Below are 18,376 nucleotides of genomic sequence, written 5' to 3' on the forward strand. Positions count from 1 at the left end.
GCAGAGACCGTTTGAAACAATTCACCCCTGTCTTGGAAGGGAATCAACACGGGTTGAGGTGGGGGGGGTTAGTGGTGGGGAGATTAATAGACAATGTGGTGCGGAACCCCCCCCTGACGCCAGCTTGCGAGCCCCACGTGGGGTGAGGTGCGTGGAGGGGGGGCGTGGCCAATCTCGCCATCCCTCCCACGTGACCGGCCGGCGGACCGTGCCACCCTCCAGAGGGGAGGAGGGGGGGGTAGGTAGGGGGGAAAAAGAAAGAGAGACGAGCCGGCTGAAGGCGGGTCCCTCCTATAAGCAGAGACTCTGACTGGGAATTCAAAGCACCCGTGTTGTGGAAGGGAATAAACGTGGGGGGGGTGGCGGGGAGACAGAGGGAAAGTAGGGGGGCAACACCCCCCCCGTCACCAGGTACCCGGGTCCCGCCGCCTAAGCCCCGCCCTCCCTCCCTCCCTCCAGTCAGTCAGTCGGCAGCCGCAGCGGCCGGGATGGCGTCCAACGGTAAGCGGCGGCCGGGCACCCGTTTCCCCCCTCCCGGGGGCGGCGGGTCGGATCGGGTAGGGAGGGACGGAGAGACCCCCGACCCCACATACACCCCCCCCTCCTCCTCCTCCTCCCCCCCCCCCGCCCGGGGACACCGACTCCCACCCTCCCCCCCGCCCTCTCCGGCCGCCATTTTATGCCTCCTTCTCCCTCCCCGGTCCGCCCGCCCGCCATTTTGTCTCCTCCTCTTCCATTAACCATAAACCTCTCGTTTGTTATCGTCTCATGGGGTATTTCTGCCGTCGAAACCCAACCCCCCCCCCCGTCGACGGTGCGGGGTCCGGGGGCGGCGGGGATGGGGTTAAAAAGGGAGGGAGGGTTGAGGGGGGGCGGGGGAGACGCCGCCATTTCGCGGCTCGCTTCCATCCCCTTTAAGAAGGGGGAGGGGATGCGCCTTTAAAAGTGTGTCGGAGGGAGAATAAAGCGGTTCGGGAGGGGGGGATGATGATGATGATGGTGCGCCGCCATCTTGTACGGCAACACCCCCCCCTCCCTCCCTCCCCCCACAACTCTCTTTCTCCCCCTCCTCTCCCCGGCTTCATCCGCCGTCGATACCCGGGGGAAAACCTCGGGCGGGCTCCCCCCCGCCGCCCGCCGTCGAGCTCGGGGCTCCCGGACGCCCGGAGGGGGAGGATGGCGTCGGATTGCGGCGGGTGGGTGGGTTGGGTGGTGAGATGGCGGAGGGGATGGGGGGGGGGACATCCGGGTACCGTTCTTCTTCCCTCCCTCGCTCCCCGCGGCGCCGTGCGCGGTGACGTCACGCTCGTTGGGGTCCAGTCACGTGATGTTGGAGGCCAGGTCCCTTGTCCTTGGGTTGGATGGTGGTCCTTTCCAGTGGCAACTATTTGGGGGGGGGCTGTTCCCGTCCACCACCCCCCACCCCGTGCCGTAGAACCCTACAGCACAGAAAACAGGCCATTCGGCCCCTCTAGTCTGTGCCGAAACTTTATTCCGCTCGTCCCATTGACCTGCGCCCAGTCCCTAATCCTCCAGACCTCTCCCCTCCATGTAGCTGTCCAATTTATTCTTAGAACTTAAGAGTGAGCCGGCATTTACTGCGTTAGATGGCAGCCCGTTCCACACTCCCACCAATCTCCAAGTGAAGAAGTTCCACCTTTCATTCCCAAAGCCATTTCCTCTCGTACTTATCTCTCCTAATCTAGGTGGAAAGAGCCTACTCACATTAACCCTGTCTATACCCCTCATAATTTTGTAAACCTCTCTCAAATCTCCCCTCATTCTTCTACGCTCCAAGGAATAAAGTCCTAACCTGTTCAATCTTTCCCTGTATCTCAACTCCTGAAGACCCGGAAACATTCTAGCAAATCTTCTCTGCACTCTTTCAATCTTACTGATAGCTATAGGGCTACAGGGAGAACGTGGGGGGCTATAGCTATAGGGCTATAGCTATAGGGCTACAGCTATAGGGCTACAGGGAGAACGTGGGGGGCTATAGCTATAGGGCTACGGGGAGAATGTGGGGGGCTATAGCTATAGGGCTACGGGGAGAATGTGGGGGGCTATAGCTATAGGGCTACGGGGAGAATGTGGCGGGCTATAGCTATAGGGCTACGGGGAGAATGTGGCGGGCTATAGCTATAGGGCTACGGGGAGAATGTGGGGGGCTATAGCTATAGGGCTACAGGGAGAAGGTGGACGGCTGCTCCTAATCCCCAGTCACAGAGACTATGTGGGGGCTGCTCTCTTCTCTTCTTCCCCCCCCCCCCCCCACCCTGGGTCATGGGAGAATGCGGAGGGGCTACTCTCGCTCCCCCAGGGCCACGGAATGCACACACGGTGGGGGGGGCTGCTCTCACCCCCAGTCCCAGAGCCACAGAGAGCATGTGGGTGGCTGCTCTGCCCTCTCTCCAGGGCATGGGGAGAATGCCCCCCCCCCCCCCGGGGCGACAGAGAGCATGCAGGGGGTGCTGCTCCTGCCCTCCAGTCCCAGGGCCACAGAGAGCACATGTTGGCCTGCTGTCCCCCTCCCATCGGGTCATGGGGAGCACGTGGGCTACTGTCACCACCACCCCCCCCCCCCCGGGCCATGGAGAATACGTGAGGTGGGGGCTGCTCTTGTCCCCTGCCCCCAGGGCTACGGAGAGCACGGGGGGGGGGGCTACTCTCACCCCCTCCCAGGGCTGCAGAGAGCACGTGGGGGCTACTCTTGCCCACTGCCACAGAGAGCAAGGTAAATTGGTTTATTTCCACAGTGGGAAACCTTGCTTTTCTATGCATTCCAGCCAGATCATTTCGTGGCATCAGATTCATTGTCGCTGACTTACGTCATGAAATGTGTTGTTTTGCGGCAGCAGTGCAGTGCAAAGACATTAAAAATTACCATAAGTTACAAAAATAAAGAAACAGTGCAAAAGAGGAATAACGAGGTAGTGTTCACAGACAGTTCAGGAATCTGATGGTGGAGGGCAAGCAGCTGTTCCTGAGTCGTGTGTCTTCAGGCTCCTGTACCACCTCCTCGACGGGAATAACGAGGAGAGGGCATGTCCCAGGGTGGTGAGGGTCTTCAGTGACTGATGCCGCCTTCCTGAGGCGCCGGTGTCCTCAGCGGCGGGGAAGGTTGTGCCCATGATGGAGCTGGCTAAGTCTACAACCCTCTGCAGCCTCCTGCACGTCAGAGCCTCCGTACCAGGCGGTGATGCACCCAGTCAGAACACTCTCCGCTGTACATCTGTAGAAATTTGCATCGAGCTGGTGCAAGTGAACAGCAATAACAATGCAGAATAAAGTGTTACACTGCAGAGAAAGTGCCATGAAGGTGGACAATAGGGTGTAAGGGCCACGACAAGATAGACTGAATTGATAAATTAGTTTATTATTGTCACATGTACTGAGCTACAGTGAAAAACTTTGCATGCCATCCACACATCATTTCATCACATCAGTGCATCGAGGTAGGACAAAGGAAAAGCTATAACAGAATGCAGAAATGTGTTTTGTGGCACCAATACAGTGCAAGACATAAAATTTCCATAAATGACAAAAAAATTAAATAATTAGTGCCGCATAAAAGGAATAAGGAGGTAGTGTTCGTGGACCATTCAGAAATCTGACGGTGGAGGGGAAGAACCTGTTCCTGAATCGTTGAGTGTGGGTCTTCAGGCTCCTGTACCTCCTCCCCAATGGTAGAAACGAGGAGAGGGCATGCCCCAGGGTGGTGGGGTCCTTAGTGACGGACGCCGCCTCTTGAAGATGTCTTCGATGGCGGGGAGGGTTGTGCCTGTGATGGAGCTGGCTGAGTCTGCAACCCTCTGCGATCTCCTGTGCGTTGGAGCCACCATACCAGCCAGTGATGCACCCAGTCAGAAACCTCTCCCACCGTACCTCTGTAGAGATTTGCGAGAGTCTTTGGTGACATCCTGAATCTCCTCAAACTCCTAACGAAGAGGAGCCGCTGGCATGCCTTCTTCGCGATTGCCTCGATGTGTTGGGCCCAGGATCGATCCTCTGAGATGTTGATGCCCAGGAACTTGAAGCTGCTCACCCTTTCCACCACTGACCCCTCAGTGAGGACTGACGTGTGTTCTCCTGACTTCCCCTCCCTTGAAGTCCACAGTCAGTTCCTCGGCCTTGCTGATGTAGGGACTGAGAGGGTGGAACACCACCTGAGATGATATGGAGGCGCCGACTGTCACTCAACAGGCATCCTGGCCTTTGGAGCAACTCAGAAAGCACTGGAGGAACTCAGCAGGTCAGGCAGCATCTGCAGAGGGGAGTGGACCTTTGACATTCTCGGGTCAAGACCTGACTGAAAGAGTAGAGGGCAGGTAGCCATCATAAAAGGAAGGATATGGAAGCGTTGGAAAGGGTGCAGAGGAGATTTACCAGGATGCTGCCTGGTTTAGAGATTATGCATTATGAGGAGAGACTAAGGGAGCTAGTGCTTTACTCTTTGGAGAGAAGGAGGATGAGAGGAGACATGATAGAGGTGTACAAAATACTAAGAGGAAAAGATAGAGTGGACAACCAGTGCCTCTTTCCCAGGGCACCAATTCTCACTAGAAGAGGGCATGGCTTTAAAGTAAAGGGTGGGAAGTTCAAGGGAGATATCAGAGGGAGGTCTTTCACCCAGAGAGTGGTTGGGGCATGGAATGCGCTGCCTGGGGCGGTGGTGGAGGCAGGTACGTTGGACAAGTTCAAGAGATTGTTAGATAAGCATACGGAGGAATTTAAAATAAGAGGGATATGTGGGAGGAAGGGGTTAGATAGTCTTAGGCGAGGTTTAAAGGTCAGCACAACATTGTGGGCCGAAGGGCCTGTGTTGTGCTGCACTGTTCTGTGACTACAAAAAGATGGAGGGAGGAGGAGGTGAGAGGAAGATAAGGGGGGGGTGTGAGTGGAGAATAGCGCCAGCAGCTGGGACGTGATCGGTGGAAGTGACAAAGGGCCAGTTTGGAAAGAGTTGGGCACGGCATCGCCCCTCTCCGTGCAGGTGGGTGATCCTGGCTGATCCTTCACCTGGACGCCACCTTCTGGGTTGGCCCCGATCCCTCAATCTAATGTCCAACAACACAAGAAGATCGATCCTTCTGAATGCACTCAAACTCTTCAGGGACCTCATCAGGGGGGAAGAAAATCAAAGGACACTGGGCTTCAGCCGATTGGGCATTGAGTCCAAGAGCTGTACGAGATGAGAGGCGGCACTTGGAGCGTAGCGTACAGTTCCGATCGCCGTACGACGGGAAATTTGTGATTAAGATGGAGAGGGTGCAGAAAGGATTCATGCAGATGTTGGAGGTCTTGAGTTTTCAGGAGAGGCTGGACAGACGGACTGTTTTCCCCAGAGCGATGGAGGCTAAGGGGGGACCTTATAGAAGTGTATAAAATCACAAAGGGCATAGATAACAATACAGCACAGAACAGGCCTTTCAGCCCACAATGTTGTGCCGACATTTTATCCTGCTCTGAGATCTGTCTAACGCTTTCCTCTCACATAGCCCCCATTTCTCCATCATTCATGTGTCTAAGATTCTCTTAAATGTCCCTCATGTATCTGCCCCACCACCTCTGCCGGCAGTGCATTCCACGCAGCCACCACTCTCTGCGTAAAAAAACTTACCCCGACATCATGTATCAAGTCACCTCTTGTGCTGCTCCTCTCCGAAGAGAAAAGCCCCAGCTCGCTCAACTTATCCTCATAAGACGTGCTCTCCAATCCATGCAGCATCCTGGTAGATCTCCTCTGCGCCCTCTCTCCTGCTGCCTTGGGGAAAGCAGCCAGCACAATCAAAGACCCCCACCCGCCCCGGACATTCTCTCTTCTCCCGTCCCTCCATACCTCTCTCCAATCACCTTAAAATTATGCCCCCTCGGATTCTCCCTGGAAAAAATCTCTGACTGTCCACTCGATCTATGCCTCAAGCAGGTGGATGGCCGCAGTCTCTTCCCCCTCCCAGGGTAGGGTAGTCCCAAAACTGGAGGGCAAATTTTAAAATGAGAGAGGAGAGATTTAAAGGGGACCTGAGGGGCAACTTCTTCACCCAGAGGGTGGTCCGTATGTAGAACGGGCTGCCAGAGGAAGTGTTTGAGGCAGGTACATTAATAATGTTTAAAAGACATCTGAACAGGTTCAGAGACAAGAAAGGTTCGAAGGGATATGGCCCAAACTCGGCAAATTTTACTATCTCAGGAAGGTGCCCTGGTCAGCATGGGTGTGTTGGGCCGAAGGGCCTGTTTCTGTGCTGTATGACCCTGTCCAGTCAATCGTGAATGGCCTCGTGTCCAGCATCAGTGAGCATTGGAAACAGCAGGAACAATCTGCCCATTTGGTGTTGGTTTATTATTGTCACTTGTACGGAGGTCCAGTGAAAAACTTGTCCTTGCATACTTATCGTACAGGTCAATTCATTGCACAGTGCAGTTACATTGAGGTAGTACAGGGTACACTGAGTTACTACAGGTAAAAGCAATAACAGTACTGAGTAAAGTGTCACAGTTACAGAGAAAGTGCAGTGCAATAAGGTGTAAGGTCACAACAAGGTAGATCATGAGGACAGAGTCCATCTCATTTTATAAGGGAACCGTTCAATAGTCTTATCACCGTGGGGTAGAAGCTGTCCTTGAGCCTGGTGGGATGTCCCCTCAGGATCCTGTATCTTCTACCCGATGGAAGAGGAGAGAAGAGAGGATGTCCTGGGTGGGTGGGGTCTTTGATTATGCCGGCTGCTTCACCAAGACAGCGAGAGGTAAAGACAGAGTCCAAGGAGGGGAGGCTGGTGTCCACAACTCTGCAGTTTCTTGTGGTCCTGGGCAGAGCAGTTGCCGTACTAAGCCGTGGTACATCCAGATAGGATGCTTTCTGTGGTGCATGGATAAAAGTTGGTGAGAGTCAAAGGGGACAAACCGAATTTCTTAATCTCCTGAGGAAGTAGAGGCGCTGGTGAGCTTTCTTGACCGTGGCATCTACTTAATTTGACCATGACAGGCTGTTGGTGATGTTCACTCCTAGCAACTTGAAGCTCTCAACTCTCTCTACCTCAGCACTGTTGATGTTGACAGCTGCATTAACTCCAAAGCCTAAACCATACTTCCTACGTACCGCGGAAAGCATCCTACCCGGATGCATCAGGGCTCGGTGTGGCGACTGCTTTGTCTGTGACGGCCCAGCAAACCAGCCTCCCCTCCGCGGACTCCGTCCACACTTCCCAATGCCTCGGGGAAAGCAGCCGACATAATCAAAGACCCCTCCCAACTCGTCCCGGACATTCTCTATTCTCCCCCCTCCCACCGTTGGACAGAAGCTGAAAACACCTACTCCCAGGCTCAAAGGAAGCTTCTATCCCGCTGTTATCAGCCCCTTGAACAGACCTCTTGCACAATAAAGATGAACGCTTGATTTCCCAATCAACCTCGTCGTAGCCCTTGCACCTTATAGTCTGCCTGCACTGCACTTCTCTGTAACTGTAACGCTATATTCTGTATTATTTTGTATTTCCTCTATGTCCTTGTGTACAGAATCATCTGTCTGCACGGATGGCAAAGAAAAGCTCTTCACTGCGTCTTGCTACACGTGTCAACAATAAACCATTTGCCAATTAAACTACTTGTTGAACCTGTCTGCTTCTCGTGATAAATGCACTAAAACATCTAGATTCCTCCCCCCCCCCCCCAACAAGCTTCAGAACTGACTGCAAAACTCTGAATTTCTGTTTCTGAATTTCTGAGGGGCAGGCACGGTAGTGTAGCAGTTAGCATAACACTATTACAGCGTCAGCGACCTGGGTTCAATTCTGGCCGCTGTCTGTAAGGAGTTTGTACGTTCTCCCCGTGTCTGCGTGGGTTTCCTCTCGGTGCTCCGGTTTCCTCCCACATTCCAAAGACATACGAGTTAGGAAGTTGCGAGCGTGCTATGTTGGTGCCGGAAGCGTGGCGACACTTGCGGGCTGCCCCCAGAACACTCTACGCAAAAGATGCATTTCACTGTGTGTTTCGATGTACATGTGACTAATAAAGATATTTTCCCTTTTTTTGTGTTCCAGATCTTGGCAATTTTGGTCAGCCCTCCGCCCAGAAGTAAGTCTCTCTTAATGGCTAGACCCTTAACAGTGTTATGAGCAGAGGGATCTTTGGGCTCAAGTTCAGAGCTCCCTGAAAGTGGCTGCGCAGATTGATTGGGTGGTAAAGAAGGCTTATTGGCATGCCTGCCTTTGTTAGTCGAATTGAGTTCAAGTGTCGGGAAGTTACGCTGCAGCTGTATAAACCTCCGGTCAGGCCCTATCTGGAGTATCGCATTCAGTTCTGGTCGCCCCCGTTACAGGGAGGGTGCGGGGGGCTTTGGAGAGGGTGCAGGAGAGGTTCACCGGGACGCTGCCTGGATTAGAGAGTGTAAGCTATAAGGAGAGGTTGGACAGACTCGGGTTGTTCTCTCCGGAGCGGTGGAGGCTGAGGGGAGAGGTTTATAAGATCACGAGAGGCACAGATAGAGCAGACAGCCGGGATCTTTCTCCCCAACACCCCAGGGTGGAAATGTCTAATACCAGAGGGCGTGCATTTAAGGTGAGAGGGGGCAGGTTTTTGCTTGATTCAGAATTGGCTCGCCCATAGAAGACAGAGGGTGGTGGTAGATGGAGCGTATTCTGCCTGGAGGTTGGTGACCAGTGGTGTTCCACAGGGATCTGTTCTGGGACCCCTGCTCTTTGTGTTTTTTATAAATGACTTGGATGAGGGTGTGGAAGGGTGGGTTAGTAAGTTTGCTGTTGACACAAAAGTTGGTGGTGGTGTGGATAGTGTAGATGGTTGCTGTGGATTACAACAGGGCATTGATAGAATGCAGAGCTGGGCTGAGAAGAGGCAGATGGAGTTCAACCCAGATAAGTATGACGTGACACACTTCGGGAGATTGAATTCGAAGGCAGAATACAAGGTTAATGGCAGGATTTTTAGCAGTGTGGAGGAACAGAGGGACCCTGGGGTCCACGTCCATAGATCCCTCAAAGTTGCCGCGCAGGTCGATAGGGTTGTTAAGGCATATGGAGTGTTGGCCTTCATTAGTCGGGGGACTGAGTTCAAGAGCTGCAAGGTAATGTTGCAGCTCTGGTCAGACCGCACTTGGAGTATTGTGTTCAGTTCTGGTCATCTCATAGGAAGGATGTGGAAGCTTTAGAGAGGGTGCAGAGGAGATCTAACAGGATGCTGCCTGGATTGGAGAGCATGTCTTATGAAGATAGGTTGAGCGAGCTGGGACTTTTCTCTTTGGAGAGGAGGAGGATGAGAGGTGACCTGATAGAGGTGTACATGAGGCACAGATCAAGTGGACAGCCAGAGACTTTTTCCCGGGGCGACAATGGCTAACACAAGGGGGTGTAATTTTAAGGTGATTTGTGGAAGGTGTAAGGGGGATTTTTTTTTACACAGAGAGTGGTGGGTGCGTGGAACGCACTGCCGGCAGAGGTTGTGGGGGCAGATACATAAAGAGACATTTAAGAGACTCTTAGACACATGAATGATAGAGAAATGGACTATGTAGGAGGGAAGGGTTAGATAGATCTTAGAGCAGGAGGGAAGGGTTAGATAGATCTTAGAGCAGGAGGGAAGGGTTAGATAGATCTTAGAGCGGGATAAAGTGTCGGCACAACATTGTGGGCCGAAGGGCCTGTACTGTCCTGTAAAGTACTATGTTCTAGAGAGCGGTGGGTGCCTGGAATGTGCTGCCAGGGGTGGGGGCGGAGGCAGATACGATAGAGGCTCTTAGGCCCGTGGATGTGCGGGGAGGGGAGGGATATGGACACTGTGCAGGCAGAAGGGATTAGTTGAGCGTTTGATAACTCATCCGGCACAATATCGTGGGCCGTAGGGCCTGTGGTGTATAGTCCTAAGTCCGCTGTAAGCCAGTAAGCTTGACTGCGCACGTTGAGCCCACTTAACCTGTCCCCCCTCTCCTCCAGCTACGGCGGTTACAACGCCCAGTCCGGGCAGGGTGGCTACTCGCAGCCTCCCCCACAGGGATACAGTCACCAGGGCTACAGCGGCTACAGCCAGTCGACTGACACGTCCGGCTACGGTCAGAGCAGCGGCTACGGTTCCTCCTACAGCCAGGCACAGACCGGTAAGCTTCTGCTCCCCCCACCCCATCCCGGTAACCGATTTACAGCAGCGCGGGTGTCCTTGAGGGAGAGATCCAGACTGTCTGCACTGGAGCAGGGTACAAAGTGCTGGAGGAACTCAGCGGGTTGGGCAGTCTCTGTGGAGGAAAACGGACTGTCGGCGGTGCGGGTCAAGGCCTTCCCGTAGCGCTTTGTGTGTTGCTCCAGACTCCAGCTTCTGCAGTTTCCCTTGTTTGTGCTGGTCCCATTTCATTCTGCCCCCACCCCCCCCAGACATTCCTGCCACAACTCCACCCTCAGATTCTACCCTCTCCCATTCACTAGGGGCAGTTTCCAGTAGCCGGTTAACCCAGTGACCAGTGAGGAAATCGGAGCAGCCGGGGTAACGCATGTGGTCGTAGGGGGAACCTACAGACAGAGAGAGAGACGCTCTCTCCCTTGCGCACTTTCACGCTTTCTCTTCACGCTCTCGTGTGCTCTCTTTCCACTCCTCTCTCTTTCTTTCTCATGCACCCTCACGCCCTCTTTCATGCACACGCACACTCTCTCACGCACTCTCTCGCGCGCACCCTATCTCTCGCACTTTCACGCACTCGCACTCTTTCTCTCACGCACTCTCTCTTTCACGTTCTCACGCACTCTCACTCTCTCTCTCTCTCTCTCTCTCTCACGGGTCCCCTTTAAATCTCTCCCCGCTCACCTTAAACCCATGCCCTCTAGTTTTGGGCTCCCCTACCCTGGGGATTAAGACAGTAACCCATCCACCCTATCGTCAAGTTGTCGAGTTCATCGTCACGTGCACCAGCACGGTGAGGTACAGGCACAATGAAGAACCCGCCTGCATCAGCATCACATGCAACATAGGTACAGATGACACACACAACATAAGTTACACCTGAACTCTGCCAGACAGTGAAGAGAGAGACTGTGCAAAAACAAGGACCTCACTGCGAAAAAAACAACACAGTCAGAGACAAGTCTGTTGCAGGGCAAGAGGTGGTCCGTAGTGTTCCCTTGCTGAGGTAGCGTTAGGGTTGTGCAACTTTGTTCAAGAACCTGATGGCTGCCAGCAATTCACACAAAAAAAAAGATGCTATAATTGAACCCACCTCCACCACCAGCTTGTTCCACGTACCCACCACTCTGTGTGTGGGGAAAAACTTGCCCCTTGAATCCCCTTTAAATCTCCCCCCCCCCCCCCACCTTAAATTTCTGTCTGCTAGTTTCAGACTCCCCTGCCCTGGGAGAAAGATTTTGATCGTTTATCCCATCCATCCCTGTCGTAACTCGGTGAAACTCCATGGCGTGACCCCTCCACCGCCGAGGAGGATAAAAGCCCAGCCTTTCCTTGTAACTACAGCCCTCTGGTCCAGGCCACACCCTGGTGACTCTCCTCTTGCGCTCTGTCCATTGCTGCCACACCCTTCCTGTGGCGTGGTGACCGGAACTGTACACAGTACCCCAAGTGTAACAAAGACATTTCAAAATTCCTTTCTTGTCCAGCACTGAGGTATTAGCAAGATGTATTCGCAAAACACAGGAGACAGCAGAGATTATAGAAAAGTATTTTATTAGAGTTGTAAAACGTAGAACACAACAGTACAAGATTGCCATACGACAGGGAGTTGGTGATTAAGCTGGAGAGGGGGCAGAAAAGGTTCATGGGGGTGTTGGTGGGATTGGAGGGCTCGAGTTATATGACGCCGGACAGACCGGGACTGTTTTCCCTGGAGCGAAGGAGGCTGAGGGGGGACCTGATAGAGGTTTATAAAACCACGAGGGGGCGTAGATAAGGCGGACGGCCACTGTCTTTTTCCCCCGGGGTGGGGGAGTCTAAAACTAGAGGGCAGAGGTTTAACGTGATCACGAGAGATGTAGATGAGAACACTACAGCACAGGACAGGCCCTTCAGCCCACATCACCACCCCCCCCCCCCGCCCCAGCAGTGCGTTCCACACACCCACCACTCTGTAAAAAAAAACTTACCTCTGACATCGCCCTTGTACCTTCCTCCGATCACCTTAAAATTATGCCTCCTCGTGTTAGCTATTGTCACCCTGGGAAAAAGTCTCTGACTGTCCACTCGATCTATGCCTCTTGTATACCTCTATCAAGTCACCTCTCATTCTCCTCCTCTTCAAAGAGAAAAGCCCTTGCTCCATCAAGACACCTCTCATCCTCCTCCTCCTCCAAAAAGAAAAGCCCTCACTCGCTCAACCTATCCTCACAAGACATGCTGTCCAATCCAGGCAGCATCCTGGTGAATCTCCTCTGCACACACTCTAAAGCTCCCACATCCTTCCTATAATGAGGCGACCAGAACTGAATACTTGTGTTTGTAGTTGTGTTTAGAAATACTTTGTAAGTAAGAAGTCACTGTCCAGAATTACTCATTAGAATTAAACGTGTCTCACTTAATATAAACTACTTTGTTAGCTGGAAGGGTCTTCTCCTGGGGGGAGGGGGGGGGGACCCACCACTCAAGGTAATGACTATTGTGAGGTAAAGTAGCTCCACCTACCCATTAGCACACACTCTTGACCAGTGGTCCCCATGCACACCTTTCATACCTGGCCATGACTCATTGGACTTGTTGAATTACCTGAGCTAGCTCCACCCAGCTCTCCAGCACTATAAAGGATGCCACACGTGCGTGGCTCTTTGATTGCTGCAGGAGTCGAAACCACGCCGAGGGACCACTGGTAAGAGTGTGTGCTTCTGCAGGGGTTCAGGAACGTCATCGGTGGATTCGCAGTAGCGTAGAGCCGTTTGCAAGTCCAGAGTCAGGGGGTTCAGGCACCGTATTGTGTTTTTCCCTGATCATTTGTAACTAGTTAACTGTTTGTATTTGTGTGTGTGTGTGTGCACTTCACCCCCATTGCGACTCCCCTCACGTTTTGCGATTACCCGAGTGCGTGTGTATGAGGGTGCATCCGTTCCTGTTCATTCTGTTCCTGCATTTATCTTTGTAAATAAATTCTTTTTAAAATCCAAAGACTTTGTCCAGAATCCTCTACCATTGAGATCTGAAAGAAGCTTTTCCCACAACAGCGGGTGCGCGGGATGGTGATAGAACACAGGTGCTCCATCCGTGACCACGACCTGCATCTCCCCGTTGCCGGTCACTTCAACTCCCCCTCCCACCCCATCACTGATACGTCAGTCCTTGGCCTCCTCCACTGCCGGGAGAATTCCAAGCACAAACTGGAGGAACAGCACCTCGTTTTCCCTCTTGGAACCTTGCAGCCTAACGGCATGAACATTGAATTCTCCCACTTTAAGTAACCCTTCACCCCCCAACCCCGCACCACCCCTCCACCATGCTTCTTCCCTATCCTAGCCTCTTTTTCTACCTATTTTCCCCTCTCCTTATCTTTGACCAACCCCCTGGTGGATCTGCTCTCCCCTCCTCCCCCCACACCTGCCCATCACTACCTCTTACCTGCGTCTACCTATCACCACGCCGCCTCCCCTCTTCTATCGCTGCTCTGCCTTTCCCTCCTATATATCAGGCAGAAGTAAATGAGCAGATTATTATCTAGATGGGGAGAAAATTCAAAGTACAGAAGTGCAAAGAGACTTGGGGGTCCTCGTGCAGGATCCCCTAAAGGTTAACCACCAGGTCGGATCGGCGGTAAGGAAAGCGAATGCTACGTTGGCATTCATTTCAAGAGGTATAGTGTATAAAACTAAGGAAGTGTTGATGAGGCTCTGTGGGGCACTGGTGAGACTTTGTTTGGAATAGTGTGTGCAGTTTTGGGCCCTTTATCTTAGGAAGGATGTGCTGATGTTGGAGAGGGTTCAGAGGAGATTTACGAGGATGATTCCCGGAATGAAAGGGCTGACGTTCGATGAGTGTTTGTCGGCTCTTGGACTGTACTCACTGGAGTACAGAAGAATGAGAGGGGGCCTCATAGAAATATTTCGAAGGTTGAAAGGACTGGACAGAGTAGATGTGGCTAAGCTGTTTCCCTTGGTGAGTGAGTCCAGGACTAGAGGGCACAGTCTTGGAATTAGAGGGTAACCGTTTAGAACAGAGATGAGGAGAAATTTCTTTAGCCGGAGGGTCGTGGATTTATGGAATCCGTTGCCAGGTACAGCTGTGGAGGCCTGATCATTGGGGGTGTGTAAGGATGAGATTGATCGGTATCTAATTAGTCAGGGTATCAATGGATATGGGGAAAAGGCCAGGAACTGGGGCTGGATGGGAGAATAGTTTAGCCAATGGTGAGGCAGCGGAGCAGACTCGATGGGCCGAATGGCCTACTTCTGCTCCTTTGTCTCGTGATATCGGCCTTCCCCCTTTTCCCATCTTCAGTCCTAAAGAAGGGTCCTGACCCGAAACGTTGACTGTCTGTTCTCCTCCACGGATGCCACCTGGCCTGCTGAGTTTCTCCAGCATCATGGTGTTTTTCATCTGGATTCCGGCACCTGTGGTCCTCTGTTTCTCTATTTTGTGTTGCACACTCTTGCATGTACCAAGGAGGAATCAAATCTTCCCTTTGTAGAATCTAACTCTTTCTGTACACCGAGTGCGGTCAGGCTGATGTTGGTTGTAGCTGCAGTGTGATGTCCTAACACTGTGCTATGTGCTCTTTAAACAGGGTATGGGACCCAGCCAACCTCTCAAGGCTATAGTCACTCCGGCCAGGGCGCCTACAGTTCCTCTGGTTATGGCAGTACCCAGGCACCTCAGAGTTCCTATGGACAGCAGTCTTCCTACCCCAACTACGGGCAGCAGACACCTTCAGCCACCTCCTCCAGTAGGTGAGTCCTGGCCTGTGGAATCCTCATTGGATGGTGACACCCGGTCCCAGAGGTGGGGGGGAGAGGATGGTGTGTCCGACGCCTGGTCCCAGAGGTGGGGTGGGGAGAGAAGACAGTGTCCGACGCCCGGTCCCAGAGGGTAGGAGAGGATGGTGTGTCCGATGCCCGGTCCCAGAGGTGGGGTGGAGAGGACTGTGTGTCCGATGCCTGGTCCCAGAGGCGATGGGGGGGGGGGGGGGGGGGAGGTGGGGGGAGAGGACGGTGTGTCCAACGCCTGATCCCAGAGGTGGGGGGAGAGGATGGTGTGTCCGACGCTCAGTCCCAGAGGTGGGGGGAGAGGACGGTGTGTCCGACGCTCAGTCCCAGAGGTGGGGGGAGAGGACGGTGTGTCCGACGCCCGGTACCAGAAGGGGTATTATCCGTCCATGCCCATCTTTTACCACTTCACCTTTAACGCTGTGCATGCTTTTCCCCCGCGTCAACAGCTATGGGGGGACGAACTCGCAGACAACCAGTTACGGGCACCCCCAGAGCAGCAGCTATGGCCAGCAGCAGAGCTCCTACGGCCAGCAGCCGGGACCCTACGGCCAGCAGCAAGGCTCCTACGGCCAGCAGCAGGGGTCATACGGCCAGCAGCAGGGGTCGTACAACCAGCAGCAAGGTCCCTATGGGCAGCAGGGCGGCGGCGGCTATGGGCAGCAGGGTCAGTACAGCGGCAGCGGCGGAGGCGGCTCGGGAGGAGGTAAGTGCCGGGGCTCCCTGGTCTGGCGTCCGGTCCGGGAGGGGAGAGGGACGTGCAATCTGACTGCTCGGTACGATCGCCCAACGCCTGAGTTGTACCACTTTGCCCCCCAACCGCGTCTCTGCCGTCACGTCCTTTTAAAGCAAGAGCGTAGATTTAGAGAGGGTGCAGAGGAGATTTACCAGGATGATGCTTGGATTGGAGAGCATGTCTCATGAGGATAGGTTGAGTGAGCTGGGGCTTTTCTCTTTGGAGAGGAGGATGAGAGGTGACTTGATAGAGGTGTACAGATCGAGTGGACAGTCAGAGACTTTTCCCCAGGGCGACAATGGCTAACACGAGGGGACAGAATTTGAAGGTGATTGGAGGAAGGTGTAAGGGGGATGTCAGAGGTAAGTTTTTTAACAGAGTGGTGGGCGTGTACCGGCAGAGGTGGTGGGGGCATTTAGGAGACTCCTAGATACATGAATGATAGAGAAATAGAGGGCCATGTGGGAAGGAAGGGCTAGATAGATTTTAGAGCAGGATAAAGTGTCAGCACAATATTGTGGGCCGAAGTGCCTGTACTGTGCTTTTGTGTTCTATGTAACACTAAGGCGTCGGTCAGACCACATCTGGTGACCAGTTTCGGGCCCCCGTATCCAAGGGAGGATGCGCCGGTCCTGGAGAGCGTCCAGAGGAGGTTCATGAGAACGATCCGCAGGTGGGGGGTGGGGGTCGGTGAGGGGGTGAAAGGGTTAACGTATGAAGAGCACCTGAGGGCTCTGGGAGTTTAGAAGGATGAGGCGGGGGGGAGGGGGGTATCTCACTGAGCCCTATGAAATTTTGAAAGGCCTGGACAGAGTGGACATGGGGAGGATGTATCCAGCAGTCGCCGCCCTGAGCCGCGATGCATCCGGACAGGATACTTTCTGTGGGAATTTAAGAGCAAGGATGTTACTTAGAGTACTGTGTTCAGTTCTGGTCGCCTCATTATAGCAAGGATGTGGGAGCATTGGAAAGGGTGCAGAGGAGATTTACCAGGATGCTGCCTGGTTTAGCGAGTATGCATTATGAGGAGAGACTAAGGGAGCTAGGGCTTTACTCTTTGGAGAGAAGGAGAATGAGAGGAGACATGATAGAGGTGTACAAAATATTAAGAGGAATAGGTAGAGTAGACAGCCAGTGCCTCTTTCCCAGGGCACCAATGCTCAATACGGAGAGTGTGGCTTTAAAGTAATGGGGGGGAAGTTCAAGGGAGATGTCAGAGGAAGGTTTCTTACCCAGAGCGTGGTTGGTGCCCTGGGAAAGAGGCGCTGGCTAGCTCCCTTAGTCTATCCTCATAATGCATACTCTCTAAACCAGGCAGCATCCTGGTAAATCTTGTCTGCACCATTTCCAATGCTCCCACATCTTTCCTATAATGAGGCAACCAGTACTGGACACTAAGTGTGGTCTAACCAGAGTCGTATAGATCTGAATCATTACCTCGCGGCTCTTAAACTCGATCCCACGACTTCTGAAAGCTAACATCCCATAAGCTTTCTTAACTACCCGATCCACCTGCGAGGCAACTTTCAGGGATCTGTGGATATGGATCCACATCCGTTTCCGCGTCCTTCCCTGCTGTAAGACTGACTCAACTCTGGAGAACGCAAGCCCCTCTCCCCCAGAGCGAGAACACGGATTATGCAAGTGCGCACAGAGCACCTGAAGCTGGGACTTGAACCCAGCTCACCGGCGGAGTGCCCAAGCGTGCCCATGCGTGAGCGCACACAGAGCACCCAAGGGTGGGACTTGAACCCAGCTCACTGGCGGTTCGATGGTTTTTAATGCAGGCGGGGGGGGGGGGGGGGGGGGGGGGGGGGGGGGGGGAGGGTGCGTCCGTAAAGAGTTCCTCCCGAATATCCCTGGGGTAAACCACCCCCCCTCTCTCTGTGCCCCCCATAGGCGGATACAACCAAGACTCGAGCCCCGGAGGTGGATACGGTAGCCAGGAGCCGGGCGGCTACGGAGGAGGGCAGCCGGATGGCCGGGGTCGAGGCCGAGGCGGTTACAGCCGTGGGGGTGGAGGAGGAGGAGGTGGAGGAGGAGGAGGCGGCGGCGGCGGCTTCGAGCGAGGCGGGGGAAGAGGGAGCCGCGGAGGCCGAGGCGGGGGCATGAGGTAAGGGTCGGCTCCGTCCTCCACGTCTTCGTCCGGTCACGGAGGGGAGGGGAGGGGTGCTGGCGGGGGTGGGAGGGGATGGGGAGAGACGTCCTGTGTGTCCGAGGAAGTTGGGGGGGGGGGGTGCAGAGCCCGGTTCACCCTCACGGAACGGCTGACGGGCGTCCCGGAGCGGTGGGCGTGGGAGAAGTGAGAGGGGGAGGGAAGGAGAAGAGTTGGGGGGGGGGAGGAGAGAGAGAATGGGGGGGAGATTGGGCTTGGGCTGTTGTATCAGGGGCAGTGAAGTTGGCAAGGTGTTGGGGGGGGTGGGGGAAGTTGCCAGGGCAGGAGGGGGTGGGATGAGGGGTCAGGACCAGTGAAAGTGGAGATCGGAGAGTGGTTAAGGTGGGCCAGGGGCATGGTCTAAGGAGAAAGGTGTTGTGGGGGGGGGGGAGGGTGGGGTGAGGTTTTGGGGAAGGTAAGGTAGGCAAAGACCAGGGTAAGAGAGGGATGAGGAGGCAGAGATGAGGGGATGGGGGTGGGTGGGGCAGGTCAGGAAGGTTAAGGCTGACTGCAACAGGAGGAGGGGGTGGTCGATGGTGGGGGTGGGGGTGGTGTTGGAGGGTGGGTCAGGGAAGGAGA

At 54.1% G+C, this 18,376-nt stretch overlaps 1 protein-coding gene across 2 annotated transcripts in view; it reads left to right on the forward strand.

Annotated features, from left to right (window-relative positions):
• The first annotated feature begins 408 nt into the window (after nucleotides 1–408).
• fus (FUS RNA binding protein) overlaps nucleotides 409–18,376 on the forward strand; it is a 32,579-nt gene continuing 14,611 nt past the window's right edge. For both annotated transcript variants that reach the window (XM_052009958.1, XM_052009959.1), the window contains exons 1-6: nucleotides 409–501; nucleotides 8,040–8,073; nucleotides 9,945–10,105; nucleotides 14,708–14,870; nucleotides 15,356–15,612; nucleotides 17,542–17,755. In XM_052009958.1, the coding sequence (XP_051865918.1) occupies nucleotides 489–501; nucleotides 8,040–8,073; nucleotides 9,945–10,105; nucleotides 14,708–14,870; nucleotides 15,356–15,612; nucleotides 17,542–17,755 (842 nt within the window). In that variant the 5' untranslated portion in view covers nucleotides 409–488. The remainder of the gene's footprint in view (nucleotides 502–8,039; nucleotides 8,074–9,944; nucleotides 10,106–14,707; nucleotides 14,871–15,355; nucleotides 15,613–17,541; nucleotides 17,756–18,376) is intronic.

The sequence above is a fragment of the Pristis pectinata genome, unplaced genomic scaffold (genome assembly GCF_009764475.1).
Source record: "Pristis pectinata isolate sPriPec2 unplaced genomic scaffold, sPriPec2.1.pri scaffold_88_arrow_ctg1, whole genome shotgun sequence".
Lineage (NCBI taxonomy): Eukaryota > Metazoa > Chordata > Chondrichthyes > Rhinopristiformes > Pristidae > Pristis > Pristis pectinata.